General features: G+C 46.0%; 1 protein-coding gene across 1 annotated transcript; it reads right to left on the minus strand.

The window, feature by feature from the left end:
- Positions 1 to 756: 756 nt before the first annotated feature.
- LOC310684810 (uncharacterized protein) lies at positions 757 to 22,820 on the minus strand. Its single transcript, XM_083456413.1, has 7 exons — positions 22,317 to 22,820; positions 22,132 to 22,221; positions 19,688 to 19,777; positions 16,689 to 16,961; positions 12,490 to 12,659; positions 2,659 to 2,735; positions 757 to 1,136 (listed from the first exon to the last, which is right to left on the minus strand). Exons 1-7 carry the CDS (start codon positions 22,384 to 22,386, stop codon positions 1,007 to 1,009), a joined length of 900 nt encoding a protein of 299 aa, XP_083312539.1. The 5' UTR covers positions 22,387 to 22,820; the 3' UTR covers positions 757 to 1,006.
- Between the last annotated feature and the right edge of the window lie 580 nt (positions 22,821 to 23,400).

Below are 23,400 nucleotides of genomic sequence, written 5' to 3' on the forward strand. Positions count from 1 at the left end.
CCTGCCTTCAGGGATCACACTGTGCTGTGCCTGGGCGTGAGTAAACTTCTTTTTGTTACAAATGAATAAGACTGTGTGAAGAGAACCAGAGCTTACAGGGTTAATAGCTCAGAGTGTGTGTCCTGCCCGATGGGGGGTTAGTCCCATATAGAGGGGGTGGTTGTTCTTTGTTCTGTGAGACAGAATACTTTCGGTTTTGCTGATGACCTCCCGGAATGCTGATTTATTGCTTCTGTAAATAAATGCTTCTTAGATTAGAAGAGGGACCTGGGTGGGCTTGCTGATCAGAAGGTCGGCGGTTCGAATCCCTGCGACGGGGTGAGCTCCTGTTGCTCGGTCCCTGCTCCTGCCAACCTAGCAGTTCAAAAGCACATCAAAGTGCAAGTAGATAAATAGGTACCACTCTGGTGGGAAGGTAAATAGGTACCACTCTGGCGGGAAGGTAAATGGCATTTTCATGCGCTGCTCTGGTTCGCCAGAAGCGGCTTAGTCATGCTGGCCACATGACCCGGAAGCTGTCTGTGGACAAACGAGTCGTCCGTGACTGGACCTAATGATCAGGGGTCCCTTTACCTTTACCTAAGGAGTCTGTATGGGAGTATATTGTATTTAAAAACGGGGTATCAGAGTTTTTAGGAGTTTTTGTGGGAGGCAGTGGAAGACAGGAGTGCCTGGCGTGCTCTGGTCCAGGGGGTCACGAAGAGTCAGACACGACTAAACGACTAAATGACTAAACAAGTGCCAATTTATTCTGAAATAAGCAGTTTATTTTAAACTCCTTACAAAATAGGCAGTATCATAAAAACATGGATATCGATTGCTATTGTTAGCCTTTGTTTGAATACTGGGCAAGGTGTGTGCGCAGGCAGGGCCAGGAGCATCTTGTAAAAAAATAGCTGTCACAATACCAGACAGACCAGGGGTTAGGAGGAGATAGATCTGGGTGATCTCTGGGTGATTTGCAGCAGATCCAAAAATGGGGTAGAAAGTTCTGACTCTCAGCTGTTCATGACCAGGGACTGGACTTGGCTATCTTTTGACAGATGTACAGAGACTTTCTCCCACAGGATTCTCGTTTCAGGCCTTCTTGGCTCACTTGCACACAGTCCTTATTACCATGTTTAGGTATCAGAGGTCTGAAAGAAAATTAATCAACAAAGCAAAAAGGTCACAGCTTGCCTTGCCATTTGTAATGCTCACATCTTGAAGTATCTGTAGGGACTTTGGAAGCCAGGTTTGACCATCGCCAAACGGCTCAAATGTGACCCAGGCCAGCTGCCCTGGGCTCATCTGCGCTCCCTCTGGCCCCATATCTATAAGGCCTGGGTCCAAGCAGCTGCCCTGCGCTTTCTAGGCATGGGTCCAAGTGGTTTTGCCCCTGCCCCACCACTTTTCACAGGGGGAAACCAGCTCATGAGTGAAAATTTGGAGCAAACGTCAGCCCAGAGAAAACCCAAATGATATTTGCTCCGATTCAGCAGTAAAGATCAGGTTTCCCTGGGGGAAAGTGGCCTTGCACAGGCCAATACTTATTTTCATACCCTCCAACATTTCTCTGATGAAAATAGGGACGTCCTATTCCATTGTTGTTGTAGTTGTTGTTACCCAGTTCATCTGACTGGGTTGACCCAGACACTTTGGGTGGCTTCCAACATACAGCCGTACCTTGGTTCTCCAACAGAATGCGTTCTTGGAGTCCGTTCGACTCCCAGAACCGTTCGAAAACCAAGGTGCTGCTTCCAATTGGCTGTAGGAGCGTCCTGCAGCCAATCAGAAGCCATGGAAGCCGTGCCGGACATTCGGCTTCCAAAAATTGTTCGAAAACCAGGTTTTGGTCGTTTGGGAGTCAATTTGTTCAGGAGCCAAGGTGTTTGAGAGCCAAGGTACGACTGTATATAAAAGCATAATAAAACATTAAGCATTTAAAAAAAACTTCCCTCTACAGGGCTGCCTTCAGGTGTTTTCTAAAGGTTGCATAGTTACTTATCTCCTTGACTTGGTGGTCACATAACTCCAGACCCTCCAACATTTCTTCAGTGAAAATAAGGACGCCCTAAGGAAAAGCGGGACATTCCAGGATCAAATCAGAAACCGGGACGGCTTCTGTGAATCTGGGATTATCCCTGGAAAAAGGGAGATTTTGCACTGTGAGTTGTCAATCCTTGCAAATGGCCAGTGGGCCTCTGCTTGAGAGAGAATGGACAAGGGCAACCATTCAAGCTAGATTGTAAAAGGCCAAGAGTCTGGCTGGGCATTAAAAAGAGGCAGAACCAAGTCATCATCATCATCATCATCATCATTTATTATTTATACCCCACCCATCTGGCTGGGTTTCCCCAGCCACTCTGAACGGCTTCCAACAGAATATTAAAATACAATAACCTATTAAACATTAAAAGCTTCCCTAAACAGGGCTGCCTTCAGATGTCTTCTAAAGGTCTGGTAGTTGTTTTTCTCTTTGACATCTGGAGGGAGGGCGTTCCACAGGGCGGGTGCCACCACTGAGAAGGCCCTCTGCCTGGTTCCGTGCAACTTGGCTTCTTGCAGCGAGGAAACCACAAGAAGGCCCTCAGCGCTGGACCTCAGTGTCCGGGTAGAATGATGTGTTACGTTCTGCTCCTTAGTGAGTGGCAAACAGCTCGGTGCCTCTCTACTTACCCTGAATAGGGTGAATTATCCACCCATTCCATTGTTCCTTTCAGCCCAATCCAAAATGGCGTTGAACGCGGAGAGTTCTAGAGTTAGGAGAAGAAGCAAAGCATTGGAGTCCTGAATGACCAGCCTCTCACCATGTCTACTGAGGGAGGGGGCTGCTAGTTTGATGGCTGGGTGGGAGTGCCTTCTTCCAAGGGGCTCACTCAATTTCCCTCTCAGCGGGGCCAGATCAGGAAGACAGCTGAGGGAAACCGTCCCTCCCCACAGCCGCCCCAAAGACAAGAGGGCCATCGCTGAGGTCCCACAGAGCTCTTTGCTGCTGTCTGTTCAGCTACTTAACACGGTCTCTATAGGAGTATATTTCCTGCCAACCTAGCAGTTCAGTGCAAGTAGATAAATAGGTACAGCTCCGGTGGGAAGGTAAACGGCGTTTCCGCGCGCTGCTCTGGTCCGCCAGAAGCGGCTTAGTCATGCCGGCCACATGACCCGGAAGCTGTACGCCGGCTCCCTCAGCCAATAAAGCGAGATGAGCGCCGCAACCCCAGAGTCGGCCACAACTGGACCAAATGGTCAGGGGTCCCTTTACCTTTTTATAGTAGTATATTGTATTATAAAATGGGGTTTCGGAGTTTTTAGGGGTTTTTGAATGTCTTATGTAGATTTTTCAATTTCATTGTTCTGTATGGGTCAATGACAATTGATACGGAAGGGGGGGCATGTCTTCTTCACCTCCTTCTTCGCTACAATATATCCATTTATTTCCAACTGTCAATGACAGAAGGGACTAAAATCTATAAATCATAGAAAATCAACGTGCCAATTTGCTCAATTTCTCTAGAACTCCATGACACCTTCCCTGTCCTCCATAATCCCTCAAGCAAAGTGTTAAGACCCTAATCCTGTCAAATCACTCTGCCAAGCCTTGCCTCTGGGCAATGCCAGGTGGCAGACTATGCATACATGGACCATTGTCTTCTCATCACCTGAACTCAGGATGTGCTTATCTACGCATATCTCCAGCTCTGCATATTCCCCCCTCCCTCCTCCATATGTTAATCCTGTGGAACCCAACCTCTTCTTAATATATTCATGATGTAATCTGTGTAACCCAACCTCTACTTAATGTATTCATGATGTAACTGGGATGTATTTTGCACTGTATTCTGGGACATGGAGGGAAGTTTCAAAAGTTCATGTCACCCATTTCTCGCTGTTCAATCTCGCCTTGAACCTTATTGCGCAATAAACATGGATCTTCTGCAGTTTGCTCCTGTCTCCGGCTGAACTCATTTTCCTCCACAGGGACCCGCGGACCTAGTCCGACGAGCTGGGTGGCAGAGCAGCCTCGCACCCAGATTTTGCCGTTACAGGATGGCGCCCAACGTGGGGCTGGAGGTTCTCCTGCGTTGCTGACCGGGGGCCCCGAAATCTTCAGCCGGCTCCGGGCCATTTTGCCTGGGAAGATCCTTTGGACCCCCGGCCATCTTCCAGGCAGTAATCGAAAGCCACAGGAGTTCAGCCGGGGAGCAAAGAGGGATCCAGCCGGCTTATTCATCAATCCAGGGATCATAATTGAAGACGCGTGAGTATAAGGAAAAGGGAAATTAAGTGCACTGGTGGAAAGGGGTGGAAGTCTCCTGGCAACCGAATTCTCTGCCCTCCTCTCTATCGTTCTTCTCACCTTTCTCTTGGTCCGGTTAGTGAGAGAGACCGTGGACCGCTGCTCAACCCGAAAAGGGGGTCCTGAGCTCTATCTCTTCCTCTTAAAATCTCCAGCCAGCCGCACCAATTGGGAGCCCGAGCGTAAGACGGAGAGACCCGACTTGAAAAATAGCCGACTCCCCGCAACGGGCATCCCAGTTGAAAGCAAGGGGTTGGAGCTCTCTTTCCGATCTTCCCTAGCGTCCTAGCAAGGGGGCAGGAAGTGGTCTTGCTTTCTATCATCAATCCCAGCCGCACTGGTCAGTGCCACGTAACACGTGTATCGTGCGTGAGCCTGCTTCCAAAAGCAAGGGGGATTTTCGGTTCAAAACTCTATCCAGGGATCACCCGATCTGGCACCGCATGGTGCGGGCGTCCAGTAGGGCCCCTTTTCCTGAGATTGCGACGATAGGTAGGAGGTTGCCAGGAAGGATAGCCCAGAAGGATTGGGTGGGCAGAGTGGAAAGGAACCCCAGATTATTGAATAGTGAGTAAGGATAAGGAAAAGGGAATAGGATAGTTAGAGCTCGTTAAAAACCCCCATAGGAAGTTGCCAAGCAACAGGAGAAACCCCAAAATAAACCCCTATACAGGTTACCCCTAATCCTAATCAACCCCTCTCTTTCTCCTGTCCCTATCCCAGACACCCCCCAAAAACAAAAAAGCAACAAAAAGCAACAACAGCAACGCATGCATATATAAAAAGGGGTACCCAGACAGCCAAGCGTTGTGAGCCCTGCCAGTTTGATTAACTGGTGGTGTATTTGAAGGGGCAAGGAGGCTCATAAAACCATGTGGGACCTTCCTACTAATTTCACTTAATGAAGCCAAAGGAAGCGGCCCAACTCCTTGCAATAACCAACTAAAGGATGAGAATATATATGTTTACATGTTGTCTGTTATATGTGTTGTCTGTTAATTCATATATGAGAATATGTATGTTTACATGTTGTCTGTTACATGTTGTCTGTTACGTGTGTTGTCTGTTCCTTCTGTCTCTGGCAGACTGCCTTTCTTAAGGCTGCATGGTTTAAACTACAAGTTTGCTCCAAAATTTTAAATCTAAGAAAGCCATGTTGGGCCTTATCAATCTTAAACAAGACAAAAATGAGAATGAAGTGTGCAAATGTTTGTTATTTGAGAGAGGCTCTAAAAGAGAGTTTTCCTCCCAAGTGGTAAAATCCTGTATATGTGCTACTTGTGCTCTGAAAAGAGGATTACCCCACCTCCTTCCTAAGTGAGGAGGGTGATTTTAAGTCTAATGGTAAATTATGTTTTGTTGTAACTTTTGAGTTTGTGAGTACACCTGTGTTCCAGTCTATCTTGGAATGTGAAGTTAACCTAATGTTTCTGCTGCAAAAGCCTAGTTGAGCACAATTGCTCTCTCAAGTTAAAATGCAGTGTATGTATTAGATTAAGCATATTCCTATGAAAGTATGGTGTTCCTTCTAAGAAAATATCTGAGTCCAGTTTTAACTTTGATTTGGTTGGACAGAAGAGTTATTGTAAGGCTCCTGATATCAGTCTCTATAAGACTTCCTGGTCTCTTTTCTTAGAAAATGCCCCCCTTGTCTCATTCTATCTCTTTCCGGGTTTTTTCTTCTTACTTCTGTGCCAGGTAAATTTACTCCCAAGTAAGCTTCCTTTAAAGGAAACTGCAAAGGGGGGGGGGGGTATAGATTAGGCTTACTATTCCTCTGCAAGTTTAGGAAATCAAATCTATGGCTGTTTTAACTATGCTCTTCCTTAGTACATGATAGGCGCATGGCTTGTGGTCTCTTCCCCAGTTGTGTCTGTGTACATAAGTATGTGTGTGTGTTCTGATGGTACAAATCTTGCTATAAACCCTGTATTTTAGGGTTGGACTACATGACCCCAGGGTCCCTTTCAAGTCTCCCAATTTGTGGCTGTGTGGAGGGCCATGTGTTTACAAGCATGTGATGAGTTGAAATTCAGCCCAACTTTGCTCTTTGTTTTTTTTAAAAAGGTGAGAGGTGAAAGCCGTGATGTTTTGAAGCAGAACTGGTGAGGTCAGGCATTTAAGTGATTACAGTATTTATCATTTTGCCTATTATTTAAAAATCAGACTTAAAAGTCTACTCAAAGTTTAAGCACATACAAATTCATAATCAAGCAGAATCAGCCTTTACCATCTTGTAAATAAAGGGCAGGAAAATTTGTCTGCAAATGGTAATGCTGAAATGAATGAGAATATTAAGATCTTATGAATTCTGACTCTCTGGCCATTTTCCCCATATATAAGGGCGTGGCATTGTTCCGCGAATGACCAGAGGGAAATCACACAAAATGATAGCCCTTTCCTGTAAATAAAGGAAGCAATCATTTGCTTGGGCTGAAGGAAACATGATCCCTTAGAAAACTGCTAGCTTTGGTGAATACTTGCATTGCTGAGGTTTTTTTGTTTGTTTGTTTGTTTTAAAATCTAACCCTATTTTTAAAAAAAATCTACTCCTTACCCTTCCCTTCCTTTATTCTAATTTAGCCAAAAGATGCAACATTTCAATGGTGTAAAATTTTTGCTGAAATATGAACTCTGCACATGCACAGAGGTTAGGTCAGTTTAAAAAAAAAAAGGAGAGAGAGAGAGAGAGAGAGAGAGAGAGAGAGAGAGGAAGGGGGGGAGGAGTAGGAGTTTTTTTTTTTTTTTTTTTTTTTTTTTTTTTGGAGAGCGTGGGCTGCAGGGAAAAACTCATCCAAATTTCCTTATGTAAAACTTGGAACCATTGAGGAAAATCACCCTTAATGTATCCTTTCCTCCAGGGGCTACGTAAGACAAAAGGGTTAAGTACTCGACCATCAAAAGTCAAGAGGTTTCCAAGTTTCAAATCTTAACATGCCAAATTCTTTTCACAGGTAAATATCAAAGCACTCCAACTGTGAGCTCCTCTCAGTAGTTTCCCCAATCTAACATGCAAAATTCTTTTCACAGTTTTCCCACTGAGTTTGTCTTTTATCTGGTTTTGTTTTGTGAGTACTATATACCTATGCATTTTAGGAACAGCATTCCTGACAGAGATTTTCACAGGAAATAAAAATGTCCCTTTCAAACAGGATACTGAAGAGAATTCGGACCCACATAAGCAAAATGTTTAATAACTTGCCTATTGTGTTCAAATTAACAAAGGTTTTGTCCCTTCGTTTCTTCCACAGCCAAACTAAGTGAAGGAAATTAAATGTAAATGATTATAATATTTAAATGAATAAAAGGCTTAACTATGAGTTTGTATTCACAGCTTCCCAAGAAAGAAAATTTTAGAATATTCTCTCCTTTCTTGACTATTATCTTCCTCCTAAAACAAAACAAAACAAAAAACAACTAATTATGTCTTCAGATCCCAACCCCCCAACCCCTTTGCAGGCCTATTTCAAAGGATTTTATTTTTCCAAAGGATTTTTTTTTAAGCCAAGGCCTCACAGTGGCCACAACAATTTCTTCCTATAAAAGACTTGAGAAACTGACTAACTGAATTTTGAAGAACATTTTATCTTTTGACTACCACCCAAGAAGGAAAGGACTTAGAAAGCTATAACATTTCAGCGACGTTTGGAAGGGCTGCTAACTTCCTCCCATTGACTCAAAGGCAGGCAAGAAATGCCCTTGTGCCCAAGTTTGGAAATACATGTAAAAGCAGCAAGAATTGTCTCAAGATCACATTATTGCCTCAAGATATGGTGTAGAATTAATAATTTGTATGTTTTGTGTATTATGTGTTATTGTGTTAGTGTGTTATCTCCACAAAGGGGGGACAAAATTTCTGTGTGTAATTGTTTCTGTATAATGTAGGGTACATAACTATGAACAACAGAGGGATATGGCTTACACCCCAAGTTTTTCATGGAGGATTCTCATATATTACATGCTTTCCGATAGAGCAGGCTATCTTTAGATTCCGGAAAGAGATTACCTTTTACTATTTCTTTCTTTCTGTTCCAGAAAACTATTTCAAATCTCTTCTATGACTTCTCTGTATCTCTTGCAGATTCAGTACTGTCTTTAAGTAGCAATTGTTCTGTATTTATTAATCTTGGGTTTCCCGTATACCCGTGAAATCTAACCACAACCAAGTATTATTCTTGGAACCATATTTTATCAGGTAGTTTTGAAGCAACACTCTTTATTACTATTTGAGATGTTTTGATTAGAATGCCAAATGAAAAGGGGTGTAGATCACGTCCCGAATTTTATTTATTTATTTGAGGACACGACTACCATATGTGGAATAAGGTCCCTTCACTTTCCTTACATCTCCAACATATTATTACTATTATTGATAACAAGAAACGTGTATATGCCTTGATGTAGCAGGAATGGTCCCTTATAGAGTTAAATTGACTCATTTGGAGAAGTGCCCCATTTAAGAATGGTTTTGTTTAACATATTGGTTTTGAAAAGTTGAGAACCATGGGGCAAGATAAATTCAAATTGGACTCTGTTAGAATTGGGCATGTGTATCCAGGCTGCAATTAGCTTTTGGTCCTTAAGAGCAAGCGAACAACTTTCCATGAGTGCAAGACCAGAGCCTGCAATAATAAAACCCAATTGAATGGCCATGGCAAAGACGTTTCCCTCACGATATGTCTGAAACCTGTGCCAGCTATGATGAGTGACAGGCGACATGGTTAAATGAAAGCCCTGAGGGGATTCAACAGGATGTGTTGCTGTAGCACTATGCCAGTGTGAGACCACAGAAGAGCTAGCTTGACACCTGAGAAACACACAAAAATGGCAAAGGACAAAACACCAACTGTATTTTTCAGTCAGTAGTGGACCTTCCTGCTAAATGTAAAGCATAGACACTATTGAGAAAATGTTTCTCCCAAGAGCTAGAATGGCACAAGTAATTTAGTAACAAAATACAACAGATGTTCCTTTTAAGTAATATCCTATATCCAGCTATCTGCACTGCTATACTTGCAAATGACCGTAAGAGGCATGGCTTGCAAGTCCCTTTCAGGTTTGCATAAACCCACACATCTGGTACGGTTGATACCAAGTCATTATTTAGCGCATATCTATATAACGCACGTACATTGTATTGCTCCGTGTTGTTCCCTCCTTCGCTGTCCTCTTCTACCTTCCCAGACTATGTACAAATGCGGCAAATGGGGGAAGGGTAGTACAAGATCACCGAAATCTAGGGTGCGGAGAAAAGATTTGCAAGTTCTTACAGAACTTTAATGCAAATCTATCTCCGAATGGGGGACTGATACGGAAGGGGGGGGGCATGTCTTCTTCACCTCCTTCTTCGCTACAATATATCCATTTATTTCCAACTGTCAATGACAGAAGGGACTAAAATCTATAAATCATAGAAAATCAACGTGCCAATTTGCTCAATTTCTCTAGAACTCCATGACACCTTCCCTGTCCTCCATAATCCCTCAAGCAAAGTGTTAAGACCCTAATCCTGTCAAATCACTCTGCCAAGCCTTGCCTCTGGGCAATGCCAGGTGGCAGACTATGCATACATGGACCATTGTCTTCTCATCACCTGGACTCAGGATGTGCTTATCTACGCATATCTCCAGCTCTGCATATTCCCCCCTCCCTCCTCCATATGTTAATCCTGTGGAACCCAACCTCTTCTTAATATATTCATGATGTAATCTGTGTAACCCAACCTCTACTTAATGTATTCATGATGTAACTGGGATGTATTTTGCACTGTATTCTGGGACATGGAGGGAAGTTTCAAAAGTTCATGTCACCCATTTCTCGCTGTTCAATCTCGCCTTGAACCTTATTGCGCAATAAACATGGATCTTCTGCAGTTTGCTCCTGTCTCCGGCTGAACTCATTTTCCTCTGCAGGGACCCGCGGACCTAGTCCGACGAGCTGGGTGGCAGAGCAGCCTCGCACCCAGATTTTGCCGTTACAACAATAAAGATATCATATCATATAATAACATATCATATCATATCATACTTTCCTGGGGTTAGAACTGATGGGAGAGGGAACACGTTTCCTGCTCTGGGACAAGAGAAGCCACAGGACAGAAGTCTTGGAAATAGCGCATCCTTATCACAGCCCTTATGATATACGATATCTTTATTGTCATTGTCCCATACAGAACAATGAAATTGAAAAACTACTTGGGAGTCCTTCTCCAACACAACATGGGCTGGAAGGTCCATCTTGCATATGTATTAAACAGAGCTAAAGCCCTTTCCTTTGCACTACTGCGTTTTTTCTTTTCAGATGGGGCTTTCCATATTCCATCAGTATTAAAAGTTTTCAAGGCAAAGGTGATTGCAACAATAGCATATGCAATCCCATTATGGGGGTCTTTTGTTAATCTAACCCATTTGGAGGTAATCCAAAACCAGCTTCTAAGAAGGTTGCTAAGATTACCCAGGTGTGTAAGCAATACTGCTATATGGCTGGAACTAAATGTTACATCTCTAGAAACTACATTATGGAAATGCATCCTCTGTTACTGGTTGGCATTATGGCATAAACTTCCAAATCTCCACTTGATACAGTGTCTCTGGAGAGATGACTTCCCCAGCCCCTGGGCAAAAATAATACATGGGAAACTTGTGTCCCTAGGACTATCTCCATCTGAACTATTAAAATTGGATTTAATTTCTGCCAAGAGAACTATAACTCACAAATTAGAGGAGATGGATTTACAATTTAATATTGCGACAGGTGGTGGCACCTGTTCGCCGATAAACCTTGGCTTAACACCACCAACGAAACTCCCATCTTATTTAACTACCTTATCCGTGGTGACGCACAGGTACGCCTTTATAAAGGCTAGATTCAGTGCTTTCCCATCAAATGTATTGGGTAACAGACTCTCCAACGGACAGATCTCACTCCTCTGTGACTGTAAAAGTGGATCTATAGAATCGTTATATCATATAATCTGTTGTCCATTACATTCGGCCTCACGGTCCAAGTTTCTGGCCCCATATTTATCGAGAATTGCTGACGGACCTCAGGAAGCCCCAATAATATACTTATTAAACGCTGAAGATACAAGTAGATCCTTGCTGTCGCTAGATACCTGATTAATGCTTTATTTCAAAAGAGGAGAAATGGATCACTGTATGACTCTGACAGCTTAGCTAAACTTAAGAACCATCAATAAGTGCCAGAACTAAGATGCATACCCCCAAAATCTGATGGATTTGAATTGCGGTTTACATAGAGGGAGCTTATTGTGTACAGTGTTTACTTAACTGAAGTAAAATTGGTTTTATATGGGTGTTTTAACTTGGAACTGTTTAAATTGTATTGTTTATGGATAAATTTTGATGTATTGTTTTCGATATGGGCCAATGGCCGCAAATTAAAGAATTTCGATTACATAAAACATTCAAAAACCCCTAAAAACTCTGAAACCCCATTTTAAAATACACGATACTATACTATAAAAACCCCTAAAAACTCTGAAACCCCATTTTAAAATACACTATGTTGTTGTTGTTGTTTAGTCGTTTAGTCGTGTCCGACTCTTCGTGACCCCCTGGACCAGAGCACGCCAGGCACTCCTGTCTTCCACTGCCTCCCACAGTTTGGTCAAAAAATCCCCTTCATGGATCACTGCCCCTTCACGGATCCCTGCCTTGCCGTGGCGAAGGGGCTTGAAGAACTCAGAGAAGCTATGAACTATGCCGAGCAGGGCCACCCAAGATGAACAGGTCATAGTGGAGAGTTTTGACCAAACGTGATCCACCTGGAGGAGGAACTGGCAAGACACTCCAGTATCCCTGCCAAGAAAACTCCATGGACAAAGATAACAGGCATATAAAAAATACACTATACTAAAAAATACACCATACTTGCCTCATTTCGCAGCTCACGCAGGCGGCAAGGAGGAGTGACATAAAGGGGAAAAGCAGGAAGGCAGGGGCCCAATCCTGCTCTGATCTGCAGTCAGTCTGCATCCCTCAACAGACGGCCCCAAGAGAGGTGGCAAAGTTGCAACAGGGTCCCTTCCGCTTTATAAAATTGGCTGTGAACGCATCGCTGCCCTCACCTTTCCCCTTTCTGTGCTGTGAGCATGGAGTGGCCTTCAAGTTCCCCCTTCCGGATTGACGGTGGAGCCCCTCCCTCCCTCCCTCATCCCACCCATTAGGCCATGCTACCTGTTTCCACCAGACCATTAAGACTTGGGAACGCAGCAGCTCCTCAGCACTCCAGTGGTCTCTCAAAACAAGCAGCAGGGATTCGTTCTTCGCACAGTCAAAGTTGCTTTCTGTCCAAGTCCTCTTTTCTGCTGAAATCCACAGGCATTTCCATCGGAAGAGCTTCCACTGAGAGGGGCAGCAGCCTGGGAAGGAGACACAAAGGGCCAGGAGAGGGTCTTGGCTGCAGCTCTTCCCAGCTGGGCTCAGGGCACCTCAGAGACCCCCAGCCAATGGGGTGAGATCCTATTTGTTCAGAGGCCACAAGCTCCAGAAGTTGGTCTGTGCTATGTCTGCAGGGTGGCAGGGATCATTTGGGAACAATTAAGGACTCGTCCGGGACGCGGGTGGCGCTGTGGGTTAAACCACAGAGCCTAGGGCTTGCCGATCAGAAGGTCGGCGGTTCGAATCCCCGCGACGGGGTGAGCTCCCGTTGCTCGGTCCCAGCTCCTGCCAGCCTAGCAGTTCGAAAGCAAGTACAGTGGTGCCCCGCAAGACGAATGCCTCGCAAGACGGAAAACCCGCTAGACGAAAGGGTTTTCCGTTTTGGAGGTGCTTCGCAAAACGAATATCCTATGGGCTTGCTTCGCAAGACGAAAATGTCTTGCGAGTTGCTGCAATTTTTTTTCGCTCCCCACCCCCTTTTTCTAAGGCACTAAGCTGCTAATAGCCTTTTAGCAGCTAATCCGCTAATCCCTTAAGCCTTTAATAGCCGCTAATAGCCACTAAACCGCTAATAGCGATAATCTGCTAATCTGCTAATGGGGTTGCTTCGCAAGACGAAAAAACCGCTAGACGAAGAGACTCACGGAACGAATTCTTTTCGTCTTGCGAGGCACCACTGTAGATAAATAGGTACCGCTCCAGCGGAAAGGTAAACGGCGTTTCCGTGCGCTGCTCTGGTTCGCCAGAAGCGGCTTAGTCCTGCTGGCCACATGACCCGGAAGCTGTACGCCGGCTCCCTCAGCCAATAAAGCGAGATGAGCGCCGCCACCCCCGAGTCGGCCACGACTGGACCTAACGGTCAGGGGTCCCTTTACCTTTACCAGCAATATGAAAAGATTCTTTAGTTTGGCAAGCACTAGTAAAAGGAGGGGAATCTCCCATTGCCATGGGGGCAGAACAGGGGAAACTCATTCTGGTGATTCACGAACCCCAGCCCAGCGCAAGTGGGGATTCCGCCCCCCCCCCCCCCCCGCAGAAAGAATGTGGTTGGTCAAGGGAGCTGTGGGCTCAAAATGGTGAAAACCAGTGTTCCAGGGGATTCTGGTAAGTAAAACAAAGGAGTGGTGGCCATTAGGGAGAAATCAGCAGCTAAGAAGAGATGAACAAATGGCAGTTTTGACAACAAAAATTATGGCAGAGATGCAGCTCATCGCCCACATTTGCTGGAGCACCAGAGCATGAAGAGCGCTCAGCTGCCGTCGCACAGACAGTGGAGGAAGTGTGAGCACATGTCTTTTGCGCGCAGGTTCTGCTGGGCAAGAATCACCCCGTTACGGGAAAATTAATGAAAGTGTCCTAAATATAGTGCGCCTAATGAGTGCATCATCCGCATGTCTGAAATAGTACGTGGTGCAATGCAGCAGCCATGTTTATGTTAGGATTTTTATCTCTCTGAGCTGTTTCAGCGAGTGGTACTGTTGTAATGTGTTTTGTATACATCATGTGAGTGTCTGAGTGAGAGTGAGACAGAAAGTCTGAGTACGGTTGGAAGTTAGTTTCACTTCTGTTTGTGATGCTGTCTGTACTGTATTACAGACTGTAAATAAAGTAGTTTTAGAGCTACTGACTGAGTCTTTCTTCTGCAATGATATGCCAGAAGACGAGTGTGCTCCTCTCAGGAGAGAGGGGTCGCTCAGCACTGATCTCTCTGGACTAAGGGAGATTTTTATGTGTGACATTTTAATCTATTTTTCATTTTTGTTGGAAGCCGCCCAGAGTGGCTGGGGAAACCCAGCCAGACATGTGGGGTACAAATAATAAATTTATTATTATTATTATTATTATTATTATTATTACCCAGTTTTCCTGAAAATAAGACAGTGTCTTATATTAATTTTTGCTCCCAAAAATGCACTACCGTTTTCCCGAAAGTAAGACATCCCCCCAAAATAAGATCTACTTCCAGTTTTGCCTCTCGCTGTAATATAAGGCATCCCCTGAACATAAGGCCTCCCCGGAAAATAAGGCCCCCGAAGCTACCGTAAGGCATAGCGCATCTTTGGGAGCAAAAATTAATATGAGACACTGTCTTATTTTCGGAGAAACAGGGTAGGTCTTATTTTCAGGGGATGTCTTATTTTTCCATGAAGAAGAATACGGTACACATTCATTGTCTAATTGTGAGTCAGCCAGACTCCGTCAGGGCAGAGCGAGCAGCAGGCGGCAGTTTGTCCTGGTGATTTAAAGAAGTTCGGGGCGGGGCTTTATTATCGGGGAGGTCTTATATAACAGCGAGAGGCAAAACTGGAAGTAGTTCTTATTTTCGGTGGATGTCTTACTTTAGGGGAAACAGGGTATTATTTACAGCCAGAGAGGACCACCGAAGAGACGCCCCAATGACTTGGGCAGTTAGCAGCCTTCCTGGGCATGTTTCCAACGTGTTTCCAACCTCTCAGAATCCTAGAAGGGGCCTCAAGAGTATATCCAGTCCAGCCCCCCTGCAAGGCCACATTGGCTCCTCGAGCCCCATAAGAGGAAACTCTTGCTGAATTTCCCATCTCAAACTGGCCAGCAGAGGCAATGAGCAGGTAACGAAGAAAGTTAGGAAAAAGTTTTCAAGGGTAACGGCCATTCGACAGTGGAACAGACTCCCTTGGGAGGTGGCGGACTCTCCTTCCTCGGAGGTTTCTAAAGAGATGGTGGATGGCCATGGATTCTTTAGCTGCGATTCTTGCATCGCAGGGGGTTGGACTAGATGATCACTGGGGGTCCCTTCCAACACTACAACTCCATTGAAATAAAAAAATTAAGGTCTTATATATATAATAAATGTTCATAAATGTATCAAGCAAACTTGTACATATATATATATATATATATATATATATATATATATATATATATATACCACATATCTGAATCAGCACAGGAAAACAGCCCTGAAAACCATTTTGATGCCCAAACTGACCAAATGTTTTCTCTGCAAGGTCAAAGGAAAATGGAAAAGCCTCCCCATTGTCTTTTCCTTCACAAATCCTGTCTTAAGGGTATGTCTGCCTGTGTTTGAATAGGGTAAGCTTGTGACCTGGCTCAGGAACTAAGTATTTATCATTACAATAGACTGGCCAGGCTCCCAAGGGTATCCAATCAAGTGAGCATTATCAGACAACCTGCCAGACAGGAAAAACAACAACTTTCTAATTTCTGTTGTAGACCGCCTTTTCTGTGATGTAGGTATGATGTTTGGGGGTGGTGGTCTTGGTTACACTCCTTCTGTGATGTATGTATGATGTATGGAAGGGTGGTCTTGAGCTCCAGGGCAGGGAATTTAAAATGTCTATATAAGGGTCGGGACGCGGGTGGTGCTGTGGGTTAAACCACAGAGCCTAGGGCTTGCCGATCGGAAGGTCGGCGGTTCGAATCCCCGCAATGGGGTGAGCTCCCGTTGCTTGGTCCCTGCTCCTGCCAACCTAGCAGCTCAAAAGCACGTCAAAGTGCAAGTAGATCAATAGGTACCGTTCCGGTGGGAAGGTAAACAGCGTTTCTGTGTGCTGCTCTGGTTCGCCAGAAGCGGCTTAGTCCTGCTGGCCACATGACCCGGAAGCTGTACACCGGCTCCGTTGGCCAGTAAAACAAGATGAGCGCCGCAACCCCAGAGTCAGCCACGCGGACCTAATGGTCAGGGGTCCCTTTACCTTTTACCTATATAAGGGCAGGCACACATAGGTTCTGGGTCCTCCTCCTTTCCTGCATGAGAGGGGAGCACCCTGTTTCAACAGATCAATAAAGACCAGGCTTACAAACTGCTTTGCTTCTCAGTATTCTCTGGTTGGCCTCTGTTATTTTTCTCCGACCGATGGAGAACCTACAAAGGACTCTGTAAGGGCTCTTGTGTCCCCCATAAGGGAATAAGGGCAGATTTTTGTTTATTACACCATGATCCCTGGCAGCAGCGATCAGCAAGGGGAGCCCTCCCAGCCCGGCTGGAAAAAGTGGTAAACTGGACGTACCGATCTGCTGACAAGATCTGGCGTGCGTCAGGTTGGTCTCCATCTCCCGGTTCTTCTCTTCCAGTCTGCCGTGGTCCTGATTCAGGAGGGTCAGGTTGCTCTGTGCTCGCCTCAGCTCTTCCCCGGCGCGTTTGAGTCCCGCCTCGGCCTCTCGTAGCATCTCCCGGGCCTCAGCCAGGTTCTCCTCCTCGGTTCTGAGCCTCTGGGCCAGGGCGCTGCTGTTTGCAGCGTGGGCTTGGGAAGCCTTGCCTAGTTGCCGGGAGACCTGCCAGTCTGCAAAGCACAGGGGAGCGAGATGACCGGGGGCCGACAATGCTGTTCCATTGGGGGCTCTGGGCTGGGCTGCAGGCAGCAGGGCAAAGAGGCTGGATTACCGCAATGCGCTCTCTGTGGGGCTTCCCTTGCATCCGGAAGCTGCGGTCATTGCAAAATGCCGCACCGCAATTGCTAACAGGTGTGAGGCCCTGTCGGTTTAGGAAGTTTTAATCTGATTCTTTAGTTGATTCTAAAGAATAATGGCAAGAAAAATTGACGGACTATGCAGAACTGGCAAAACTGACACATAAGCTACGGGACAAGGATAACTGTGACTTTAAGGATGAATGGGAACCCTTTACAAAGTACAGTGGTGCCTCGCAAGACAAAATTAATTAGTTCTGTGAGTTTTTTCGTCTTGTGAATTTTTCGTCTTGCGAAGCAAGCCCATAGGGAAATTCGTCTTGCGAAGCAGCTCAAAAAACAAAAAACTCTTTCGTCTTGCGAGGCATTCGTCTTGCGAGGTACCACTGTATCTGAAGACCCAACAAAGCGAATTGGACTCCTTGGAAGGTTTTGAATAGACATTCACAAACTTTTTATTGATAATAATCAGCTAAATAGTTTGAGGATCTATACAACTTTGTAACATGCAGAAAACAGCAGTCTCAGAGAAACCAAAGACTGGAACTGAGGGAAGTCAGGGGGGCGGGGAGGAAAAATGGGGGGGGGGCAAGGATGATATGTTTTTTGATAATATGTCTTGTTTTAATTTTGAATAAAAAAACTTTTAAAAAGGAAGTTTTAATCTGTTTCAAGTATTTAACTGTATGTTTCAAAGTATGGCTTTGAATTTTTTCTTGGTTTTGGGTTGTTGTTTTTTTTTTTTTAAAAAAAGCAATCCAACGGTATATAAATTTTATGAAATAAAATAATAAATAAATCCCATCTTGAAGGCCATGAAGTCTACTAGGGTTGACGTTGGGCCAGCCACTGCCTCTCAGGTTGAAAGTTTTAAATCACCGCTGTTATTTTTTCTTAAGTGGTAGCTGGATTGTGTCAATTTTTGTAAACCCCTTTGAGGTTGCGGGGGCAGAAGGGGAGTCTTTTACTGTTGAGCGATGCATACATTTTATAAAATAAAAACAAATAAAGACACGCCCAGAGCTGTTTTGGCTCCGTTTTGAAGAAATCCTCAGTTAGGCTATGTGAATTTGCATTTTCCCACCTCTCCCATTCCCCTGGAGGGGAAACTGCTGGAGGCTGGCTGCCTCTGAATACCACTGAGCTGGTGTATTTAGTTCCTGCCTACAGTCTTCTTCCCACCATGTCTATCGGATTGACCACTGTGCAAACAAGATGCTGGACTTAGATGGACCACTGGCTTGAGCCAGGCTCTTTCTATGGAGGCCTATGGAGATAGCAGAACCTCCATGCCCAGGCACAGTCTACCTCTGAATACCAGATAATGGGGATCAACAGTTGGAGAAGACATTTGCACTCAGGACCGGCTTTGGGGCCTCCCTTTCGGGCACTGGCAGTCCACTGCGTGAATGTTTGGCCTGACCCAGCCTGAGAGCTCTTTTTAGGTACAGTGGTGCCCCGCAAGACGAATGCCTCGCAAGACGGAAAACCCGCAAGACGAAAGGGTTTTCCGTTTTCAGAGGTGCTTCGCAAGACGAATTTCCCTATGGGCTTGCTTCGCAAGACGAAAATGTCTTGCGATTCTTGAGGTTTTTTTCCGCTCCCCAACCCCTTTTTCTAAAGCGCTAAGCTGCTAATAGCCTTTTAGCAGCTAATCCGCTAATCCCTTAAGCCTTTAATAGCCGTTAATGGCCCTTAAACTGCTAATAGCGCTAATACGCTAATGGGGTTGCTTCACAAGACGAAAAAACCACAAAACGCAAAGACTTGCGGAACGGATTCTTTTCGTCTTGCGAGGCACCGCTGTATTAGTGCTCTCATGGGAACATAGCGGCTACTGAGCACCAGTGCTAGCAGAGCTCCAGTGGCAGGTAAATATTTGAGCAGGCATTTGGCCTCTCTCGGCTTGTGCAGTTACGTTCTCTGTATATTGCTTGCTTCAACACTGGTGATCTTTGCTTCTTCCAGTACACTAATATTAGTTTGCCTGTCTTCCCAAGTGATGTGTAAAATCTAGAAAAATGTAGTATAAACACTGACAACTGGGAAACACTGGCCTGCGAGCGCTCCAGTTGGAGAACAGCCTTTACCAAAGGTGTCCTGGGCTTTGAAGACACTCGAACTCAGGACACAAGGGAGAAACGTGCTAAGAGGAAGGCACGCTTGGCAAATCCACACTGGGATCAGCTCCCGCCCGGAAACCAATGTCCCCACTGTGGAAGGACGTGTGGGTCCAGAATTGGCCTCCACAGTCACTTATGGACTCATTGTTAAAACTGTGTTTATGGAAGACAATCTTACTTGGCCACGAGTGATAGCAAAACAAGATGAAGAAGAAGAAGAAGAAGAGGAAGAGGAAGAAGAGGAGGAGGAGGAGGAGGAGGAAATGGAGGAGGAAGCAGAAGAAGAAGACGAAGAAGAGAAGAAGAAGAAGAAGAAGAAGAAGAAGAAGAAGAAGAAGAAGAAGAAGAAGATATTGCTTGATTCCCCATCAGGCTGTGTTTCGGTTAAATACTGTGTTTCTGCAAGTTGCTCCTCAATCTGGGACCATGTGAATCCTGAAGAGCGGCAGATTACAAACAGCTTAAATAAATACTCACAACCGACTGCAAGTCCGACAGTGGTGGCAAAGAAGAAGAAGGAGACGGCCAGGAGGGCCACAGCTGCGTAGTAGGTCTGACGCCTCGGCCCTAGAAGAGAAACCCGGGGAGGGGATGAACTGTGGAACTCCCTCCCACAGGAGGCAGGAATGTCCAACTTGGATGGCTTCAAAATTGAGCTGGGAAAATTCATGGAGGAGTAGGAGAGGGCTACCAAAAGCTCCTAGCCAAAGTGGCTCAGCTCAGTCTCCACAGTCAAGAGGCAGGAAATGATTCCGAATCCCAGTTGCTGGAAACTGCAGGAGGGGGAGAGATCCTGCTTCCTGGTTCTTAAAAGAGGTCTTATGGCTACCTGCCAGGGACTCTCGAGTTGTGATTTCTGCAGTGCAAGGGGTTAGACTAGAGGACCTCTGGGGGGGGCCACCTTCCAAATCTACAATTCTATGATCCCTCCCCTAATAATACTATAATTTATTACTTATACCCCACCCATCCAGCTGGGTTTCTCCAGCCACTCTGGGCGGCTCCCAACAGAATATTAAAAACACGATAAAACATCAAACATTAAAAACTTCCCTAAACAGGGCTGCCTTCGGATGTCTTCTAAAACGCTGTGGATGGGAGGGAAAGGGAAGAGGAACCACGGATCTGCATGTCCAGAACAAAGCAGCTCACACCATGCTGTTTCCAAATTAGAACTACGAAAGAAATGCATTTGTGAGGGGCAGGGAAAGATCTGGCTGGGTTTCCCCAGCCACTCTCGGCGGCTTCCAACAGAATATTAAAATACAATAACCTATTAAACATTAAAAGCTTCCCTAAACAGGGCTGCCTTCGGATGTCTTCTAAAAGTCTGGTAGTTGTTTATCTCTTTGACATCTGGTGGGAGGGCGTTCCACAGGGCGGGGGCCACCACCGAAAAGGCCCTCTGCCTGGTTCCCTGTAACTTGGCTTCTCGCAGTGAGGGAACCACCAGAAGGCCCTTGGCACTGGACCTCAGTGTCCGGGCAGAACGATGGAAGTGGAGACACTCCTTCAGGTATACTGGGCCTTTGAGGCCGTTTAGGGCTTTCAAGGTCAGCACCAACACTTTGAATTGTGCTCGGAAACGTACTGGGAGCCAGTGAACTTTGCAGCAAAACAGAGAAGTGTATAAGAAACATCCTATGTATGCAGAACATTTAGTTCCTAAGAGCTCAGAAGCAGGTGCTGTCGTTATGCTTTTGTTTGAAAGATAACCTACCACCCTCCCTTTCCTAAATGATAGTCCAAAGCAGCAAACAGCATCACTACTGGAATAATAACTAAAGCATTAAACACAAGAATTGACTCCTGGGTCAAGCCCATCTAGTCCTGCAGACACATCTTTCATTACCCAAATGTCCCAGGGAGGGTAACAGCAATTAGAGCACAATATTTAAAACAAACTACAGTCACACAAAAAGGGACATGGGTGGCGCTGTGGCTTAAACCACAGAGCCTAGGGCTTGCTGATCAGAAGGTCGGCGGTTCGAATCCCCACGACGGGGTGAGCTCCCGTTGCTCGGTCCCTGCTCCTGCAAACCTAGCAGTTCGAAAGCAAAGTGCAGGTAGATAAATAGGTACCGCTCCGGCGGGAAGGTACTGTTTCCGTGCGCTGCTCTGGTTCACCAGAAGCAGCTTAGCCATGCTGGCCACATGACCCGGAAGCTGTACGCCGGCTCCCTCGGCCAATAAAGCGAGATGAGCGCTGCAACCCCAGAGTCGGCCACGACTGGACCTACTGGTCAGGGGTCCCTTTACCTTTTAATGACTCATCCGCACTACCCTTTTGCCCCTCACTTCCTAGGCAGAATTTTTTCAGTCCGTGTCCAAGTCACTTTTCCCTCCAGGAAAATCTACTCTTTAATGCTGAATTGGAACAAATGGCAATTTGGGTTTTCCAAAGATTGCTGTTTGCACCGATCCGTACACTGCTCTAGTTCGCCAGAAGCGGCTTAGTCATGCTGGCCACATGACCCGGAAGCTGTACACCGGCTCCCTTGGCCAATAAAGCAAGATGAGCGCCACAACCCCAGAGTCGGCCACGACTGGACCTAATGGTCAGGGGTCCCTTTACCTTTACTTACAGTCACACAAAAATAAGGTGGGTCCTTAAGAACACACACAGCCAGGGTCAAAAGCCAGGGGGAAGAGGTGTGTCTTCAGCATCCTCTGGAAGCTGCGAAATGAGGGTGCCACGGCTTAGGGGCCACCACAAAGGAGGCCCTGTCCTGCTGGACCAGCCCAGAAGCCTCTGAGGGGAGAGGAACCACCAAGAGGGGCCCCTCTGCCAATCTCAACACCTGAGAGGGTCTGCAGGTAAGGAGGTGGTTTTTGAAGCATCTTCCATTCAGTCCTTACTGGCAGGAGGTCTCCCTGGCAGTGGCAATACCTACCTCACCAGGACAATACTCAGCACTCACCTTTTGCAGGCTCTAAGCTGCTGGGGGCCTTTTCCTCCTCAGGCCTGGCTCCCTGGACGTTCTCGTAGGCGAGCTCCTCCTCAGTTGTCTCTGGAAAAGGAGAGTGAGCAGCAAACTTTGCCGTATTGAAAAAGCTGCAAAGCCGTTGGGAGGTTTGGACAGACAGAAAGACACTCTCGCAATACCTTGCTGCTGGATCTTCTCCAGAGGAACCTTCCCGAATCTCAGGTCCGCGTAGGTCACATCCTGAGACATCCTGGGGATGGGAGAACCCGGGTCACTGCTCTCGCGCCACCCGAGAGTGACTTATGGTACTTTGGAGGGAAGTCACTTGGTCTCTGCTGAAAAGGGGTTTCGTCGCCGCTGGTTCCAGTAAGCAGAAGTTTGCGGAGACCAGATGGAGTCAGCCATGCATGAGTAAAAACCCTCCCTTGACTGTGCTGATGTCATTTGAGAAATGAAAGTCTTCTCTCATCTCTAACTTTCTCTTCGCCTCTGTTTCCCTGGGGGCAGCAGAAGGCTGCCGAGATTGGCAAGTGATTCTTCCGATGTGTAGTTTTTGAGATGTGCTGTAGGAGTCTAAGAGCAGCTTGCTTTGGGCAAGAGATGTTGGGCACAATATAAGGTTGGAAGACTGGGAAAGGCTGTGGAAGAAAGGGATTAAGTTTACTGCATGTACTGTGTTAAAAGAAAATAACAGGTGGCGCTGTGGGTAAAACCTCAGCGCCTAGGACTTGCGGATCGCATGGTCGGCGGTTCGAATCCCCGCAGTGGGGTGCGCTCCCGTCGTTCGGTCCCAGCGCCTGCCAACCTAGCAGTTCGAAAGCACCCCCGGGTGCAAGTAGATAAATAGGGACCGCTTCCCAGCGGGAAGGTAAACGGCGTTCCGTGTGCTGCGCTGGCTCACCAGAGGAGCTTCGTCACGCTGGCCACGTGACCCGGAAGTGTCTGCGGACAGTGCTGGCTCTAGAGTGAGATGAGCGCACAACCCTAGATTCTGTCAAGACTGGCCCGTACGGGCAGGGGTACCTTTACCTTTAATCCTGGTGAAATTAGCAAAGATCTACCATACAAATGATAATCAGTGTTGGAAATGTAAAGAAAAAGAAGGTACTTTTAATCATATGTGGTGGATGTGTCCCAAGGTGAAAGACTTCTGGGAAAATATTTATAATGAGTTGAAAAAAAATGTTGAAAAATACATTTATTAAGAAACCAGAAGCCTTTCTACTTGGAATACTAGGACTGGAAATGCCCCCAAAAGATGTT

Source organism: Podarcis tiliguerta (assembly GCF_965153285.1).
Source record: "Podarcis tiliguerta genome assembly, chromosome: 8".
Lineage (NCBI taxonomy): Eukaryota > Metazoa > Chordata > Lepidosauria > Squamata > Lacertidae > Podarcis > Podarcis tiliguerta.

Bases quoted from the DNA above. Each gene is read 5' to 3' on its own strand.
- LOC310684810 (XM_083456413.1), bottom strand. From the start codon at position 22,386: ATGTCTCAGGATGTGACCTACGCGGACCTGAGATTCGGGAAGGTTCCT. The intron at 19,778-22,131 runs GTGAGTGCTGAG...TTTCTCTTCTAG, and splicing joins CAGCTTAGAGCCTGCAAAAG to GGCCGAGGCGTCAGACCTAC. The intron at 12,660-16,688 runs GTACGTCCAGTT...TCTCCTTCCCAG, and splicing joins CAGATCTTGTCAGCAGATCG to GCTGCTGCCCCTCTCAGTGG.